The sequence below is a fragment of the Bactrocera tryoni genome, chromosome 4 (genome assembly GCF_016617805.1).
Source record: "Bactrocera tryoni isolate S06 chromosome 4, CSIRO_BtryS06_freeze2, whole genome shotgun sequence".
Classification (NCBI taxonomy): Eukaryota; Metazoa; Arthropoda; class Insecta; order Diptera; family Tephritidae; genus Bactrocera; species Bactrocera tryoni.
The window spans coordinates 68,525,807-68,546,315 of NC_052502.1; the positions used below are offsets into that span (position 1 = coordinate 68,525,807).

Here is a 20,509-nt window from a genome sequence, read left to right on the forward strand (position 1 = left end):
AAGTATACTTTCATGACACTTCTAACCTTTATTTTTTCATAAAACTGTTTATTTTCGATTTTTCCATTATATTCAATATCCAAGCAGTAAATTTATTTGGCAGATAATTTCCGTTAGTTGTTTCCACGTATTTCGTGACACTTGACTGACGGCTGTCAAAAAATTTATAAATTCCTTAAATGCTCTTCATATTTTCATATTTATTTCAGTTTAAACTTACAGACAACCCCGACTAACAGCGAAAGCTATCGAATATACATATATGCAACCTAGCCTAAAAAACTAATAAATAACAGTTTCGACATGCAAAAAGCGGGTTATTATTTGTAGCATGTATGCATACCAAATGGCAAAATAAAAAAAATCCATAGGAAAGAACAGCAACTTTATTTGCGCTTTTTTCCGCACACAATTTTCGTCAAACAAAAAAATTCATTATTTCACTTTGCTTTGTTTCAGCCATTTCCATTCTATGCGCCAACAGCAAAGTTTTTTCATTAAAAGATACTTGCCTGTATTGACAGTTATCTATACGAAAACTTGTGCTGCCAAATTACAGGCAGTAAATATTTACGAATTTCCTATCCTTCCCATTTGTTGGACAAATGTCTAATAAATTTCTCTTTTTTGACGCAACTTAGTTTCAATATAAGTTTTTACATAGGTATTGCTACAACTTATTTACGCAATTTTTTTTGCATACTTACCACCCCACTAGTTTGCACTTTTTGAAAAAAAAATTATTTTAGTAAAAGTCAATTCTATAAAAAATAGTTAAAATATTTTTTTATTCGAAATGTTTACAATTATCAACTTCTATTATTGTATGTGGACTTTTTATTTATAACTGTACTTTTTCAGACAGAAATTAATTATTATGCTTTCATTTTTTATCTGCATTGCAGGTTTCCTTTCATGGGACGTCGGTGATTGTCACGTCGATTTGGAGGAGGAATTGAATACGATCACGCAACACGCACCAGAGGGAGAGGAAGCTCGTCACGGTAAGTCTGATTTACAAAATTAGACTACATATGATAAAATATATGAGGAAGGAATTTTTAATCATAAAAAAATTTACTGCAGATTACCAATTCTATTTTTTTTTTGATTCTGACAAAATGGTTATAAAATATAAATAAAATGGGGTATTGAAATTATGGTATAAGAATATTTATTTTGTTTAATTTTTTTATCATGTTTTATTCTTTAAGTAAGGCAATTTTAGATTTTTTTAAATTTTTTATTATATATTTCATTATCTAAAATTCTCGACTTAAACAAAAAATATAAAATATGACAATATTTTTGCTATACATGAGTGAAGTAAACCGAATTCGGAACTTCAGCTTTATAAAAAAAATCAATTACCCCATAACAATGAACTCAGGTATACCAGTGCGTATGGATGACCGAGTTCAAGAGCGCACTTTCAGCTAACCAAAATGTTGCGTATACGCACTACTTTACATTAGAATTTTATTCCAAATGTAAATTATTACTTAATGAGTTAAGTTTGTTTTAGCAGTAAATACGCATTAATTAATGGGGTATGGCAGTGCGTATGAGTTATGAAATCTAGAATAACACTTTCAACTAACTAAAAGTGTTGCTCATACGCACTGTACAATTCATTCCAGGTACATTTTTCTTTTTTAGAATAATTGGATAAAATGAGCTTAAAGATATTTTTGGCATCTTTAATTCTATTAAAAAAATAAGGGGTGTGTAAAATATTTCCTATAAATTGTAAATATATTATTATAAATTTTATAAATATTTGTACTAAATCAGTGTGCGTTACGTGCATTTACTTTTTAATGTCAGCAATAGCAAGACATTGGTTTTATTAATATAAATAAATACACTGTTTTTATTCATATCATTATTTATTTGGTCAGAAAAGCTTAATAATGGCGTACCGTATATAGTATCCCCAAATATCAACTCCAGTAGCCATATAGAGACCTTATTTTGACAGTAGACACAACTACATGTCTGATGATCTTACATATTATTATTCTAAAGCAAATTTTGTTTCATATTTTCCGCTTCTAAAACCTCTAATATTTGTGCATTTTTGTATGACGAGTGTAATAAATTTATTATACAATTATTAAAAATCAATTATTTAAGAAACTCGAAGTAAATAATGTTAAGATCTACCTTTATTTGCCCTTAGTATCCAGCATTGATTAAAAAAAAATTTTTGCTCTTTCTTAGTGCCGAAATGGATAGCAAAATGGTCAGTTATGGGTGGTACAATGGGTTAGATAACAATTTTGCTCTTCTCCGTTTAATATTGCTTCAAAATGTGCTAAGATTTTAACTAAACTTGTCAGAGCTAAAAGTTTTGATATAATTTTTTTTATGAAAAAATACCCTAAAAGTGAGTTTTTCAACCGGAATTGGAATTTTTAGCTATAATAAAATAATACTTACAATTTTACCCCGAGATGATATGAGAGTTCTTTAATGGAGTCGGGGTCAAAATTGGACTATAGTCGTGGCACCGCTCACTTTCAGATGAAAACACATATCTTGGACCGATTTCAACCAAATTTGGAATGCGACATTCGGGCTGAGATTTTTATGCTACAGTGTAAAAATGGGCCACATCGGGCCACAGCCACGCCTACCTCCTATATAACACATTTTTAAATTCCATTTGAAACCATGTGTACCACTATACTCGTATAACTAAAAATTGCGTAAATAGAACCCAAACTGTGCAAGCCCCAAAATCCTGAATATGTGAATCCAGTGCTTATAGTAGATTTAATACCGAAAAAATCGATCACTATTGTATATATCGGCGTATATATCGATAGTGTTTTTCTTTATAATGAATAACTGAAGGTACTTCCCTGGCTATAATATAAGTTGAAAGAGTATAAAATGTTCAGTTATACGATATTATTAGATATTCCTTATATTTTTTTTTAATAATTTTTTGTATTTATTTTTTTATATTTTTCCATTTATCATATTTTTTCGTGTGCTCTTCCGATCTAATTTGTACTATAATTAATTTCTTTTTTTGTAATTACTATTTTTTTAGTTTTTGCTTTTGTTATTTATTTATTTATTTTTTAATTTATACTTATTTTTTAATCGTATATACTTTATATGTTTTTATTTTTACGTAATTTTTTGCTCTTACATCTTTCAGTTGTCAATTTTATTTTTTCCCACATACTTCCTTAAGCGCTTTTAATACACGCCATGAAAATGCTTTTGAACTCTGTTGACACTTTTAATCCGAGCGTAACGCGAGAATTTCCACCAAATGCGCACACTTGACGCTATGAAAATGCAGATTACGCACAGTTTTATACACATACTATAGAATTCTATAAACAGAAAGCTTGCTTTACACCTGCTGACTGCTTGTACAGTTATATGCAGGTGGGCCCCTGAATCCAACCTACAGTTTTGGGCACTGAGCGTGCTTGACCACGGGCTTAAATATTAAGCGCATACTCATTCATGCCTTCATATTTATTTTCGTATGTGGGTGTATGCTTGTATATGTATGTCTGCCTTTGTGCGCATTATGCCATTTCCTGTGCCATATTTTCATGTCTACCCATTTTCTGAAAATTTTTAACATTTTCCTACATGTTTCCACACCTTTTGCAATACCTCTACAGCCGTTTATTACAATTTACTTTCAACCCTTTTCCGTTCCAATGTCGTTTTCTCATTTTCTCCATTTCCTATTTGCAATATACTATTTTCACCGAAACACACAAGCATACACATTTTATGCTTCTAGGAAATTTCATTTTTTTTTTTTTTTTTAAATAATTTTTCTATTTTCTCATATTACTTGGCGCATAATAAAATTAAAATTACCACAGCGTAAATAGTTGGCAAGCCAATATGCCTGAGTGACCATGTGGAAGGCATTAAAAAGTACGGTAGTGCGCATGTGTATGCGTCCAAGCGCATATTTTTGTATATTTAGTTTTCAAATGAGTATGCTTTTATGATTATGGCGCGTACGTAATGCATAAGCACAGGTCGTAGCGCACTTGAAAAGCATACACACATATTTAGACCGTTACAAGCCCACATATGGCACTTAAATGGCTCTTGATGGCTGACGTGACTCAGCCAGAAATAATTTTGTTTTACTGCACTTTTATATAGGTTTTTTCGCGTATGTGTAAGAATTTTATATATTTTGGGTACAAAAAAATAAAAATATGTCTGAATATGTACCCTTCTTTAAAGTGAGTGTATGGTAAGGTAGAAATATGTAGTATATGAAAGATCTTTTTAACTCTTCTCTCGACTTGTGGAAATTGTATGGCAGTAAACCCTCCGGCCTACTGAAGGCTCAGCCATTTAATCTAACCTACATAAGTCAGTAAGTCCAAAGCAGTAATAATTTATCTCTCATATCTTGAAATAAGTACAAAACTGATATTTTAACAAAATATAGTCCAATATTTGAAACTAAAGACACTAAAACGTGATAAATATTATTTTAAAATTAATTGTAAAATTTTAGTTAACTCACGTATATCTATTAAGTAATCGAAAGAAACAAAATGAAGTGAGAGAAAGAGAGAGTAAAATATTTCCCCAACCATGACAAAGTTACGACAGATGTTGCGAGAACTCAATTATGAAAAATAAAATACTTAATTCAAAGTCGTTCCAGTCTTTCTTACCTTTAAATTTCCACATTTGTATTGGACTTAATCATTTGTCCATTCATTATGATGGACTTAAAGTCCTTCTGCGATTGTATAATTATTACAGGACTTAATTGTACAGTTCAAGTTAGATATGGAGTCATCACTATAGGTAAATAGATGTGCATACTTGTATATATACTTTATTTTGTTATGTGAGATATCTAGATGGTTAATCAGCGGTAGTACTTCAGCTAACCTGGATCAGCCTATGCAAAAGCCTTACTAGCTACACAACCTCCATTCGCCTACACAAAATCGACACACCTTAACAGCTTGACAGTAACAGGAAGTATAGATGGCGCTCTGCTCAGATATTTCACATGCGTGCGATGAGCTTCTAAATGTGTTTTGGTGGCAATTGAGACATTTTAGCATCACAACTAAACTCTTCTTAACTATTGTTGACTCATTTTGAAATATTTGTAGACTTCTAGTAGTGCCTAGATAAAAGTGTTAAGTGAAACTAAGCACGTAGATTTTTTATAGATTAATACTAGAATAAACGGTAGCTCAAGAATTGAAAACCAACTTAAAAATTGTTCTCGGTTAGCAAGATAGTAGAGATAGAATGAAATACAAGGTTAGTGACGGATGATAAATTTTAAATAAGAAAAAAATATTTATAAAATTTCGAAAATTGTTTTTGAGAAACGTACAGTGAAAATATATAATATATAAAATTTAAAAATACTCTTAAAAGCTTTTCAATTATTTTTAAGAAATTAAAAGTAAATTTTTTTCGAAAATTTAAATATAATTGTAGACTATTTAATTATAAAGTTAAAATTAAAATTAATTTTGAAAGCAACCGGCTCGAAATGAGCTCTTCCGATCTAAATATTTAGGAAAATAATTTTCACAATAATGTTTTATAAACAAATAATATTAATAATATCTACATACGTATATACTAATATTAAAAAATATGAAATTCAAAACATTAAAAAATAACATAAAATTTTTCGCTATAAATCTAAAAAATGCTTATTGAAAAGTTGAAATTTATATTTAACAAACAAATTTAATTTGCAATAGTTATGCATTTTGAAAAAATGCTAAAAGTTACAATATTTGATAAAAATTATTTAGGAAAAAAAAAATTCAAAATTCTTAAAAATCGAAGAAAAGTTATTTTGCAATAATTATAAGTTTCGTAATAAATGCAAAAAATATAAAATAAAATAAAATTTGTACACTTATTTTTAAAAATATGTATGTAATATTAAAAATTTAAAAAAATCAAAAAACTAATTTTATTTTGCAATAGTTAAAAATTGTGAAAAAATTTAAGAGTTATAACATAAAATAAAATTTCATATGTATTTTCCAAAAAATTTATTCATCAAAATTTTAAAAAATCGAAAAAACAAATTTTGCAGTAGTTTGAAATGACAAAAAAATTTTAAAAATGTAATATACAATAAAACTTGCATACTTATTTTTGGGAAAAAAATAGTAAATTTCAAAATATTACATTTTTTTAACAACCAAATATAGCGTAAATTTGTAAAACAAAAACAGGGTTTTTAATCAAAAGAAATAAATTTGGAAATATTATAAACAACGAAATATTTTAGAAGTAACAAAATGCTATTGAAAACTTGAAATTTTTATTTTATTGAAAAAATTTGTTTTGTAATTGTTATACATTTCGAAAAAGTTTTAAAAATTAAAATATAAAATAAAATGTTCCCATTAACTTTTGAAAAAAAAAATATATAGTACATGTAAAAATTTAAAAAAAAACACAAAAAATTTAATCATATATATTTTATTTTTATTTTTTTTTTAAATTGAAAAAAGGTAATTTAATTACAATTACAATTTATATATATAGCACTAGCGGTTAAGCCATCAGCTTAAATTTTATTTTAAACACTAAAACATTTGAAAAATCAAAAACAGGATAGCATATTGCCATTTCAGCAAAAGTTTGAAATTTATATTTAATTAAAAAAAATTGATTTTCTTTATTGCATTTTTAGAAAAAACTAAAAAATTCAAAATTCTTAAAAATCAAATTTTATTTTGCAATAGTTGTAAATTTCGCAAAAATTTTCATATATAATAAAATTAAATAAAATTAAAATTTTACGAAAATCACTGATTTTAAAGGATTAAAAAAAATCAAAAAACAGCAAGAAATGGTGTTATATAAATTAAAAAAATGACATTAAAAACTTTACTTATTTGACAAATGTGTTTTCAAAATATTATTTCGATAACTCGAAATTAATATAATACCAAAAAATTAAAAAAAAAATCAAAAATTTTAAAATTTAAATTAATTTAAAAGAAATTTAAGACTTTGAAAGTTTTAAAAAATCGAGATGCTGTTCTCAATTTTTCTATACAAATTTCTAAGGAAATGCTTACCTTAAACTTTTAATTTCACAATCTCTCAAAATTAAATAAATATAAAATTTTCAAAAAGCAGTTATTTTCAATTGCATACTTGACCTTCTAGCTGCTGCTGGAAAAATGTCGAGGCAATTAAAGGCTTTTATAAAACCATTTGAACCACAAACAATTCAGCTGCTTTTATTTAATGAGCGCTTGCTGCTATATGTACATGAGTATGTGTGTGCGTGTGTGACATATAATTTGAGGCACCTTGACTTAATGGCATTTGCACCTGCACTTACCATAGAAAGAAAATACGACGGGCTTATGCAAGCTTTTGGCATTATGGCATTTAAATGAGTTAAGCGCAACAACCAGAAAAGGGAGCAACAACAATAAAATTACAACAATAAAGAGCGCAGGATGTCAGCTAAACAGACTGTTGGCTAAATAATTATTTATAAATAAATTTTAATTTATTTTATTTTTACTTTATCTTTTATTTTTATTTTTATTTTTATTTTATTTTATTTTATTTTATTTTATTTTATTTTTATTTTATTTTATTTTTACTTTTTTTTATTTTTTGCCATGCTTACACATGCAAAAAACTTCACCCCGCACACTTGTGCTGTAAAAATAAGCTTGGCATGTGTGTGACATGCTAATAATGCCAGGCACTTGAGCTACTCGTTAGCCCTTTCGCGTGCGTTAATGCAGCTGTATGTGTATGTGCGCTTGATGCATTAACAGTTATGCGGCGCACGTGAAATATTCGTGCAAATAGTGGCATACCACACGCATACTAATGCATTTTCGCTGCATGTTTTACATGCAAAAAATTGCCGCGCAAGTGTATGTGTGCGTTTACGGCCGCGAAATTATAATTACTTCGTTTAACGCTTGGCATATGTTAAACTTTTCGCAAAAATATATAAAAACTGCAAGCACACACACACAAAAAGGTTTCGAATTTCGCATTTTCCAGCTATTCGCTCAAATTTCATTTGCTTTTCTCGCATAATCGTTTTTGCTTGCCGCGCCCATTCAATTTTTTTCCAGCTGAACCGGCACTGAAGCGCCACTTGCCTCCTGGACCGGCACTCGTGCATGAAAGGCGCAAATTTCATTTAATTTTATTGCCAAATTCTACTTTTTCGGTTTACACTTCACATGGTAATGCCTGTTTGTGGCAATTCATCCTAAGCACACATCTCTTACACACACATGAACGAATATTTTGTCTACTCATCTCACTATTTCTATCATAATATTTTAGCGACTTTTACTAGCATCTCCATTTGCCTAAGTGTGCTTCAGTTTAGCTACAGAAATGTTTGCTCACAGCACTTGAGCTTTGAAGCTCATATGCTCTTGCACTTAAGGACACAAGTGCCTGAGCTTAAAGCGCCGAAAATGTGCAGTTTTTGCAAGGAATAAGAAGCGTTATGTTTAAATGTGATAGACATGATGAAAGGCGGTCTCTCAAAGGCAGAGATAGAAATATAAAACGAGAGCCACAGATCACTGGCAGATAATTATATCCCGAAAGCTTTTAGCTTCTCAGATTAGCATACAAAGATACACAGGTGCGCATTCAGTCTATAAAAAAAGTTGAATCTCTCATAGGACTCTGGACTGTGATGGAAAATCAGACTGTATTAGAATTAAGGAAGCAGCTACAATTCACTGGCAAAAAAAATGTACCTGAAAGCTTTTAAGATCATCTCATAAGCTCTTCTGCTCTCTGCTTGGCTTGTTGAACTTAGTAATTTCAATAATTTTGATTTTGAGTTGGGCTTCACAACTCATGCTGAGGTAAGTTACCAACTAAGCCGATGTCAAAAAAACCGTTAAACTTAAAAGAAATCGGGAGATGCCTCTTTTAACTGTTTAATAATTTTTTCTTCTTCTTTAGAATACTAATGCTAAGCTGAAAGCTTACATTTAGATATTTATCAATTAAGTTCCTTGAAAACTGTAACTAAATAGTAACCTATTTTCTAACCAGAACTGAGCAATATATCTACCAAGCTAGCCTAATTTATACCTTTACTTTACCTTAAGGATAAAAACAACTCAAAAATAAGCATTGCCTTTGAGCTACAAGACAATAAAATACGAGAAGAGACAGAGAAATTAGTTTATATAAAGGGGATTATTTAATGAAATTCCCCTGCCGTCAATAACATAAAGCTCAATCTCATGGTTGCTATTCTACTCTTCTATTAGCATCTGACTTAAGTTTCCTAAAAATTTTCCCAAAAGAAAGATTTCTTCATCAACCCAAAAAAATTTACTGAGAGTTATAAGATCCCAGTGGCTCCGCTGCCGCAATTGGGAGACATCCGTCTGCAGCCGGCGGCTACAGTGAAATATCTAGGGCTCATCATGGATTGGAAGGCGAATATCGAAGAGAGAGCAAAAATGCATCAATTGCATATATTGCTTTAAAGGAGTCATTGGCAAAAGATGGGGTCTCTCTCACCGAAAGTAGTTCTCTGGCTCTACGACACCATGGTCAAGCCCATTATTTTCTATAGAGTCTTAATGTGGTGAAGTTCTTTAGAAAAGACCACACTTGGAAAGAAATCCGACAGCGTTCAACGAGCGGCGCACATCAGTGTGGTGCAGTAAGGTCCTTTCTAACCATAGCACTTATCGCCATCTTGTACATTGTGCCCGTTGACATCGTTAGAAGGTGTATGGCTGCAAAGGTTACTATCAGACTCATATAGTCTGAGTTCCTAAAAGTACAGGTATCTGAACACTCGGATATCCTGACACATTTTGACTTCATACCGGATCACTTGGATCATGTAGTCGCCAAACCGAACTCTGACGGTTCCTTCTTTGCCCATAAACAAACGAGGGAGTTGTGGGAAGCCGTTGGGGGAGAGGGGCAGTGAGCTTCTTTACGCATGGATCAAAGCTTGGGGGAAACGTTGGTGGAGGAGCTTACTATCTGGAACCCTCTATCAACTCCAGCTTCAGACTGCCTGACTACTGCAGTGTCGTCTGAACCGAGGTTGAAGCCATTAAAGTAGTAGTAGTTCTGCTGCTCCGGAGTGCTGCCCCCTTCAGAGAAGTGACCATTCACTTTTATCTGAGTGAATGCCGATACTACACTTGGGCTTATTAACAGTGCATCCAGCGTTGGTCAAGAAGTACGTAAACTCGCTATCAATAACATCGAATGTCTTTGGGATAAGACTGGTAAACGTGGCGGGCCATGAAAAAATCGCAGGAAATTGCAAAACTGATAAGCCACCAAAAAAAGGACCCCTAGAACCTCTATCGGTAGAATGGGAGCGGGTCGGTGCTTCCGTATGCTCTGGTGTTCTACTACTATATAGCAGGGCTTCGCAGAAGCTAGGCCAGCACTGGACCACCGTCGGTACATGCGCTGTTTTGGCCCAAGATCGACCGCAAGAGAACTAGTGATCTCTTTGCCCTCAGCAAGGCTAGCATGTTCCTAGTTATAGGGCTTTTAACAGGCCATTGCGCTATAGGCGTCCATGTTGTAAAGTAGTGTATCTTACCAGACGCCTTTTGCAGAAGCTATTTGGAAGAAGATGGGTAGGAAACAACTCAACACTTCCTTGTTGACTGTCCCGCGTTTGATAGGTCAAGACTTATATTCTTGGGAGCGCATACCTTCAGACATCCCACCGCAAGAAATGTTCACACTTTTGCGTCAAAAAGATTCCTTCAATATCCCCACTTAATTCCACACTAACTGAATTTCCACGTAAACTCATTTACACAGCATTGCCAAGCAGAGGCAATCATGCAAAATATTTTCTTGCACTACTCGCATGCATGAAAATTTTAAACAACAACTAACTCGCTCAATAAGTTCAATTTGTGTGCAATCAACGTAACGCTTGACCTTGTGTCAAGCACACAGCAACGATACTGAGGAAACAGGCAAACCGTTCTGCAGAGGCATACCTACAGGCGCACATGCATGTCCGGCTTGTTTGTTTGCATACATGTTTAGCAGCGTTGCCGAGAGTTTACATGTAAATGCTATTGACATTTAACGCATCAAAGAATGCCAATAAAGACCACGCACACTAACAACATTGCGTGGAATGGGTGTGGACTAGAGTGTTGAAAATTTAAAGGGTGCTTGTAGTGGCTCTGCGTGTATTTATATAACAGTATGCTTTTGAAGAGCAGGCAGTAATGGTTTACAGAGTTGTTATATTTTTTGAATTATTTTGGTTAACATTATTATTTTTTTTGTTTGTTTGTTGTTGAAGTTTCTGCCACTCACCACAACACACTTGTGCCGCGGACTGCAGTAAAATGCTGAAATTGATTTACAATGCAAATTTATTGCAACATAAAAACAAAAACAAATATTATACATACTATGCATATAACTGTGAATATATACATATTTACCATTCGAGTAAGTGGTTTAGCTTTATTGTTGTTGGTGTGCGTTAACAACTTAAATGTTTTGCATGCATTATGCATACGCATTGACGACACTGCTGCTAACAACCGTCCGTCTGTTGTTCAAGTATGCAAACAGCTGTTGGCAAACAATTGTCAATAACGAAGACATTGCTGAGGAGCACTGGACTGGTTGTGGGTATTATGCAAAATAAAAGCTGCTAAAGGAGAAGTGCTGAGAGCTTTAACAAATAGCACACTTAAAATACAAATTGCATTACAAATACATACATATATCGCAGATGAGTTTATACTATTTTTGTACTTACTTAAAAAAAAACGAGTTGCCAAAGTTTTCAATTAAAAAAAGTATTTACAGCAAATTTGATAATAATATATTTAAGGTTATTCATAAAATATTAAGCTTTAATAGAAATAGCAAATTTGGAGAGATGCCACTTGAACAAACTGTGTTCATAGAAAAAAATTTTATTATGAAGAAAGCCAATAGTGATATATTTAAAAGCGAACTTTATTAGAAATGAAAAAAAAATTTGAGAGTTGCCACCTGAAACAAATTTGTTCATTAAAATAAAATTTTAATATGAAGATAGTACAAGCAAACTTTTATAGAAAAAAAATTCTTTGAGAGGTTGCCACCCAAAAAGTGTATACGAAGTGTATACGAAATAGCCATAGTATACACTATGTACATACATATGTACAATGTAGATGCATTGTATGTAGAAGAAACTTAAAAAAAAAATGTTTTGGAGAGTTGCCAACTGAAAAAAATTTGTGCATAGTCACAAATTTTACCATGAAGGCAGCCAAAAACGTATATATGTATGTATGTACATTAGAGTGATTAAAAAAAAAATTTTTTTTTTTCGTTTGGTACTCTTAAAAATAGGTTCCTAGACACCTCTAAGAAAGCCTCTCTCTTTTTTGAATCACTCTAATGTATGTACATATGTAAGTAGATATGTACATAAAAGCAAACATTAGTCGAACAAATTTTCTTTGAGGGGTTGCCACCTGAAAAATTTTATATAAAGTATGCAAAAAGGGATATACTAAGTACATACATATGTATGTATGCAAAAGAAAACTTTTACAAAAAATTTGTCGGAGTTGCCACCTGAGCAAAATATTTTCTACTAAATTTTGCTATGAAGATTGCCAATGAACTTTGTGAAAGCAAACTTCAATAGAAGCACCAAATTTGGAGAGTTGCCACCTGAACAAAATTTGTTCAGGATAAAATAATTGTGCAGTATAGTTATTTAGTTTAGAAATATTATTAACTTACGAAAAAATTGTAAGAGTTAATCTTTTTTTAAATAAAATGTCAATTTTGTAACAACTTGAGCGAGCGAGAAATTTCAACAAGGTTGCCAGCCTTTAACTTATTGTCTGAAGGCCAACACACAAATTCATAACAAAATGTTATGAAACACTGCACAAACCATAATATAAAAATTTAATTTAGGTGTTGCCACTTGAAAAAGTTGTTAAAATTTACTTATAAATCTAAAACTTTATAATAAAGTGTGCACAGAAAACCATAATTTTATTGGCAAATTTAAAAGAGCAAGAAGTATGAACAGGGTTGCCACCTTTCAACCTATTTACTGAAAACCGATTTACTAATTAAATTAAAATTTTAATGAAACTCTGTAGAGACGTGAATTATATTTAAGTTGGTTGTAAAAAAAATTAAGAGTTGCCACCTGAAAAATTTTTGTTCAAACTGCATGCTAAATATCAAACTTTGTAATAAAGTTTGCGCAGAAACGTTAGTTTTATTGACAATATTAAATGAGATATAAGTTTACACAGTGTTGCCACCTTTCAACTCATTGTCTAAAAGCTGGTGTGGAATGTTATTGAAAATTAGTAGGGTACTTTGAACAGATATGAACTATATATCATTTTAATGTACGAAGAGCTGAAGAGTTGCCACCTGAAACAATTTTTTTTCCAAATATAAAAAATAATTAGTAGAAAACTTCTGGCAACGTACAATTCGCAACAGAAGTGCTATCTTTCAACAAAAAAAAAATGAAAAAAATTTAACAAAAAATTATGAAACACTAGAGAAACCAGACTAAAACATTTTTAGTACATAGAAACATAAATTTCTCTGAATTACTAAAAAGTAAACCCTTTGTCAAGTAGTGTGAAAGAAAAGAAATAGAAAGCCCCATATAATAACTATGATAACAATACCAACAACTTATAACGCTTTGTTGCTAAACGGTTTATTAAAAAATGCCGTTACATGTATTAATAAACTCCCAACAACCACAGCAAACAAATAAAAGTGGCATGAAAAAAGTTTGACAGGCACCGTTGCACTCAGTCGACAGCTTTGTGCGGCTGACCTGACCGCGTAGGCCACAGAACTATGCAGAATATTGCATATTTATTTGTTTTTAGCAGCAAAGGCTTTTCCGTTGTGCTAGTGACAGGAGCGCGCACAAAACATCAGCAACAACAACAAACAAATTTAAAACTAACAAAGTGAGAATTCGCAAAAAGCTGCGTGGAAAAAGGTGTTTAAGCGCAAACGCCAGTTAAGTGCAACGGCGCGAATTTTTCGCACACTTCTTTAACCTTTGATAGCGCTGAATTTGCGGCAAAAGTTTGCCTTTTTGGCATACACAGTCATGGGAAAAAGTGTTTATGAGGCGTTTCTGCGTGGAACCAAAACGGTACAGCGTTGATTTTTCGCTTGCTCTGTTAGCATATACAAATAGGATATATAAGAATATGTTTTCATGGTTGCCAATAAAAGTTAATAGTTTGTACAAACAAAAAAGGAGTTAAAAAATACATGACGTCCTTAGTGCTGCCCAAATTATTTGTAGTTTCACGTAATCTCCAACCTGAATTTAATATCTCTACATGAACGATCATACTAAATGACTGTTCTTGTTGTTATTTTACTGGCATAAAATATCTTCCAAAAGAATTAATTTGAGGATATGTTTTGAGGATATGTTTTTCTCGATTTCTCGAAGTTCCGGATATACCAGTTATCTGAACGTAAATGGTTTAACAATTTTGTAGTCCTACTGAAAAAATTTCTTTATACCAAATGGATTCACCTCTCACTCGCCTAAATCTAAAAATATTCAAGAGCTGAACCAGAAAATTGTAGAAAATCCGAGACTGAAATCTTTTTTATTCCAATAACCTGAACGTGGATAGCTTGGAAATATTTCAGCTTCTAACAGAGTCATAAAAAATGCAGTTCTTCTTAGCAAATGCCTTATTTTTCTCTTTTCAATTCACATCGAACTCACAGCCATCTAAAAATAGCCAAGAACTGAACCAGAAAATTTCAGAAAATGTTTATGTTAGAGAAAGTGATTTTCGATGCTAAACTGAAATCTTGTTTATTCCAGTAACCTGAACGTGAATGCTTGGCAAATTTTTAAACATCTAAAGTTACTACCAGAATTACAAACAAAGCTTTTCTCTTCTGCAAATGCCTTTTTTCCTTTTTTGAATTCACCTCGAGCTCACGTCCATCAAAAATAGCCAAGAACTGAACCAACTGAGTTTCATAAAAATTGTTTGGTACCGCACATACAATTTCGATCAATAATTTAAATGTAAAGAATTAGAAGCAACTTTTCTGAGAAAATGTCTTTCTATTAAAAAAATATTTTTTTTTTAGTTCTTAACTAGTGTTTTCAATCCGTAAACCAATACAGCATTAAAGTGCGAGTGAAAGCTTTTCTATAAATACTTTTTTTTTGTAGAAAGTCTTTCTTTCTCTAATTTAAAGTTTAAACATAAATCGAATTTAAACCGAGTAAGGCTAAAGCTATTTAATTTTTTGAAAGCCGTACAATGTTGAAAATTATTTTTGTAAAATAGTTCAGGCTCAAACCCTTGTAGAATAAGTCAATATCTGAATCAATTAAGTTTAAAATATCAACCATTAATTCATGCAAGTAATTTTCGGGAAATTTTTCAGCTTGTGGGCATAAGTATCTGAGAAAATATATATATTTCACATCAAGAATAATTTACGTATTTTATTTTTGTACTTATCTGGGACCCATACCTATTGAATTATTGCTGTACTCATCTGGGAACCAAACCAATTGAGTATTAGCCATAAGATACCAATAAGGCATTAAATCTCCTTTTTGATTACTCACTTTTTTAAAGACTTCAACAACTATGTCTACTTCGCATTGCTATCGACAAGCTTTCACTTTAAGCTCCAACATTTCAACACTTTTGCACTTATACCAATACAAGCTAATGCTTATTTGTGTCGTTGACTGCCACGCAGAAGACACACTAATGTGATTTCAATAAACTTGTCAATCAAAGCGATATAATGAAACATCTGCAGGACATTGTTGCAGGCAGGCTTGTACAATGCCGCAACATTGTCGACAACAAAGGCAGCTATAGAAAAGCAGTTGCATACATGTATATGTTTCACTGTACAATACTTGCCTTGCAAGCGACATAATGTAGGAAATATTGTATGCCATAATCGAAATATCCTTGAGAATCGCAGTTGACATGTGTCAATTATTTGTTATTGCATACGCAACAGGCGCACTAGCAAGCAAACGCACAATTGTTGGATAGCCGGCAACAAAGAAATATTCTTACAATACGTTTAGAGTTTGCTGATGCCACAATGTGTTGCATACACTTACGACTTTTTGAATACATGCACTCATATCCAAACACACACTTCATTTACCATATTGGTTTAGCATACATGTAGGCGCTCAGCTAAGAAACCTCACCTCAGGCAACGATTTCCGCTTGGAAATCGTAGTGAAACTATTGACACATGTACATTAAATACCGTTTACAGTGTGCTGTCAATCTCTGCTGTGTGTGTGTGTGTGAAAAGAGAGGTATAAACAAAGTAATCGCGGTGACGTGATGCGAGAAATGATATTCGAAAAGTGATATTCAGTAGACTTGCCATTACGCGTATTAAATTTTGGTATTGTTAGCGCTACTTTGCATTAGTAAGAGTATATATATATATATACATAAGTATGTTTGTAAGTTAGTAACTGATTTATGCGCAGTAATCATAATAATCGGCGACATGTTGCGGCGCTTTATAACAAATTGTAAATATGTTTTTGCCGAAGTACTAAAAGCAAAAACGACAAAGAATATCTATATATAGATATACAGTTATAAATGCGTATATATGTGTATCTCTATGTTGTATATACTACATATAATCAGAAATATAAGTACATATATAAGTTAGAGATAAGAAAGTACGCCAAATTTTCCGCAAATTTTGGCAATATTAATATGCAGGCTTATCATAGTTCCAAAGAAAAATTGCTAGTGTGCCATATAAATACAATATATTTGTATAACATATGAATATATTGTATTATTTATATGGTACACTTATACATATGTACTACATACCATAATATTGATATTATTTACTCTGTTCATAATATCTACATATATATAAAATTAATTGTAGGAGTTATATTTTTCCTGAAAATATTATATGATAATTTTATTATGAAATGAAAATAAAATAGCAAAAAATTGCAAGCGCTGTTAGTGCTTACAGTAAAAAGAAAAAGTGTGATAGAAAAGAGTAATGAGCAAATAATTGCACGGATATCACATTTTCTGCACCTAAGTGGAAGTTACTATGTGTTATGCATACATTTTTCTGAAGTGAAATATATGTACATATTTTCATAATATGCTCTACCACTGTAGAACATTTGAAGTTAAACATAGAAATACTTCATCCCAAAACTATACTATTTTTTTCTTAGAATTGAAATATATTAGAGCTAGTATATTTTGTTGCGGGAAAACTTAAAATATGGCCTTAAATAATATTTATCACTAGAAATAAAATAATAAGAAATACATTCTTAAAATACACTTCATTTTGTGTCGATAATACCTCCTGAAAATATGCTTCTTATGGGAGCTGGTACTTTTTGTTCCAGGGATATTTGAAATGTAGTCTTAAATAATATTTCTCTCGGGAAATAAAACATATAAGAAATGCATCCTGAAACTTTACCTCATTTTGTGTTAATAATGCCTCCTAAAACTATACTTCTTTTTTCTAAGAGTTGGAATATATGGCAGCTTGTATATTTTGTTGAAACAAATGGGAAATATCTCCTATAATGAATGAAATTTAAAACAATACATCCTAAAATTGTACTAAGTTTCATCTTAGCTGCAGTATAAGGAGCCCCAATATTCTGCTGAAGTAAGCTGTTGCTAAAGTTGTATGTTTTACTTCTACCCGCAAATGTAGTATAAATCTACACACCTTTGAAACTGAAATATGTTGGAAATACCATACAAAGCTATATTTTACAGAACTGAGTTACACATATATTTTTGTCCGGAAACAACTCCGGAAACCATATTTCTATCTTCTGTGAGTTAGACTATGTAGGATCTAACACATAATGTCAAAAAGAAGTGTCTTCAAAATACCTCCTAGAACTTTACTTAACTTTTCCTGAAACTTATTGTAAGATTGAGTGTAAAATTATATTCATCAAACCGAAACTATTAGTAAAAAGCTCCAAAAAGTCCACCAACAGGAATACCCTTCGGAATTACATATGCAAGTACTGTAACTTTTAATACTAAACTGCTGCTCTTTTGATAAACTGGGATCGAATACGTTTTGATAAAGATAAGTCCTTTGCAACTATTTCTTAAAATTTTTGTTATCTTCAAGTGTTCTAAAAGTACCTCCTAGAACTATCTTTTCTTGAAACATGTTCCCAAACTGTCCCAAAAACTATGCTTCTTTAAAATTAAACTGCTTAGATAAAATCTCCAAAACTCCTCTAACAGAATGTCTTTGAAATTTCCACTTCTTTTAATGGATTTAAGCCCACAAGATATCCTTTATTCTGCTAAAATGCAATATATTAAAAATATATCTTAAAACTAAACGTCCTTCTTTTAGTATAACTGAATCATCAGAGGGAAAACTAAACATTATGTTATGTTTTCTCGGTCCTATATCAATAAAAAATATTTACTATATATTCAACCACTGTACCCAATACAAATTTAGACGTTATACTTCTCTCTTCGATGAATGAATGAATGAATTTGAATTTGTGTACGTTATGATTAAGTGGCATGTCTTGCAAATATCTCCTAGAACTATACTTACATTTCCCCGAAATATATTATAAAGCTGACGCTAAAACCATAACACTTCAAAATGAAACTGATTGAAAATAGTTTCCAACGCTCTACAATCGAAAACGCTATTTAAAACTCTAACTCGTTTCATGATTAAAAATATTCTGCTCCACTTTACTAAAATAAAATTTATTACAAATATCTCCTAAAACTATACTCCTTTTTCTTATTGAGTTTACTAAAATAAAATTTATTACAAATATCTCCTAAAACTATACTCCTTTTTCTTATTGAGTTTACTAAAATAAAATTTATTGCAAATACTTCCTAAAACTTCACTTTTTTCATGCTGAGTTTAGTTCGTTTCGCATACGAAACATTTCTGATATTTTTTATAATATTGGATTATACTAAATTTTATAAAAATGCGAAAAATTAGTCAAATACATATTTTGAAAGTCTGGAAAGCCAAATAACCTTATTTTTCATGTAAAGATTCTACATTTTGATCAACATAAATACGTAAAAGAAAAATCCATTAAAAATAAATACTAAAATAAATATTTAAGTGCTCAAGCAACCTACATTCTGTGCTCTTCATATATCGATGCTTCGCCGGAATCAAAAGTACATTAACAAGAAAAACGCGAAATCATTCGACGAACTTTTCTTCTTACATAATTTCAAAAATTTGCTTTTCATTCGAATTCACTTTTTTGATTTTATGCTTTATTCCATGAATACAAAATGACATCAAATAATTATTATCGCTGGTCACAGTTGGTTAAGTTGTAATATTATAATTATAATTGCACATTTCAACTTTATGTAATTTATCGCACTTTATGGTTCTCGTGTTTTTATTAACATATTATGCTTCGTTCGCTGCTTAATGAACCGAACATGTTGATAAGCGCTTACGTTATATATACATACCTGTAGCAAAATATATCAATTTATATGGAAATTTCCTTCAATTGACAGAAAATTAGTTTTGGTTGCTTGCTGTAATAAAGTATTTAAACTGAAATTCAATAAAACTCAGCTGTTACAAAAAAATTAATAATGTGATAGTATCAGACGGGAAAGGAATAATATAATTGGCATATATGTAATTTTCTTTTTCACTACTGTACGCTTTTTAGCGACAAAACATCTCCACGAAAACAATGTAGTGAGCTCAATATGACATTTAGACAATTAAGAGCATGTCAACCATTAAACCAATAATTTTTCTCAATTCAACTCTTTATTGTTTTTAACTTTTCCACTAATTGTGTTCAATTTAAGCCCTAGTTGTTTGTAATTTTTTGTGTAATAGAGCAATTAATTAATGACCTTCCTCTTGCCTTATAATATTTTTCAGTTGAGCCATAATTGTTTTCAAACCATCATAAAATTTAGCAGCATTTACTAAATGCTTTCAATTAAGAGCTACTTAGCCAGTCACTGCGATTACTTTAATTCCTAACTCTTTTTAATTTAAATTAGTTTATATTTACATATAAATAATTGGCAATTAAAGCATGAAAAGCGTCAAAATACTCTTTAATAAGTTAATAGCTGTTGACTCGTTATAAAAAGAAATCGCCGTCAAACGCCAGTTGTTAAGACCAGAAAGGTTTCCAACATTTGTTAACCAAAATACAATTTTCAACCAAATTTATTTCCAGAGAGTTTTAAACTAATAATTATTTCAACTAAACTGCGTGCTTTTAAGTGAGTAAATTAACATACCAATTGCCTCAGCTAATTAAGTCTCCCTGAAATGTTGTTTTCGTGTTCTTCTAGTATGAGTATCGATTACAAATTTCGACTGTTTTGTATACAATGAACTTAATGTACTCTAAATTTGCCACGAAGTTTTTAAAACATAGAAGGAAACG

At 31.2% G+C, this 20,509-nt stretch overlaps 1 protein-coding gene across 1 annotated transcript in view; it reads left to right on the top strand.

Annotated features, from left to right (window-relative positions):
* Window positions 1–20,509, top strand: part of LOC120776088 (microtubule-associated protein futsch) — a 186,261-nt gene that overhangs the window by 110,224 nt on the left and 55,528 nt on the right. The window contains 1 exon segment of the mRNA XM_040106566.1: window positions 906–1,004. Coding sequence (XP_039962500.1) covers window positions 906–1,004 — 99 coding nt within the window.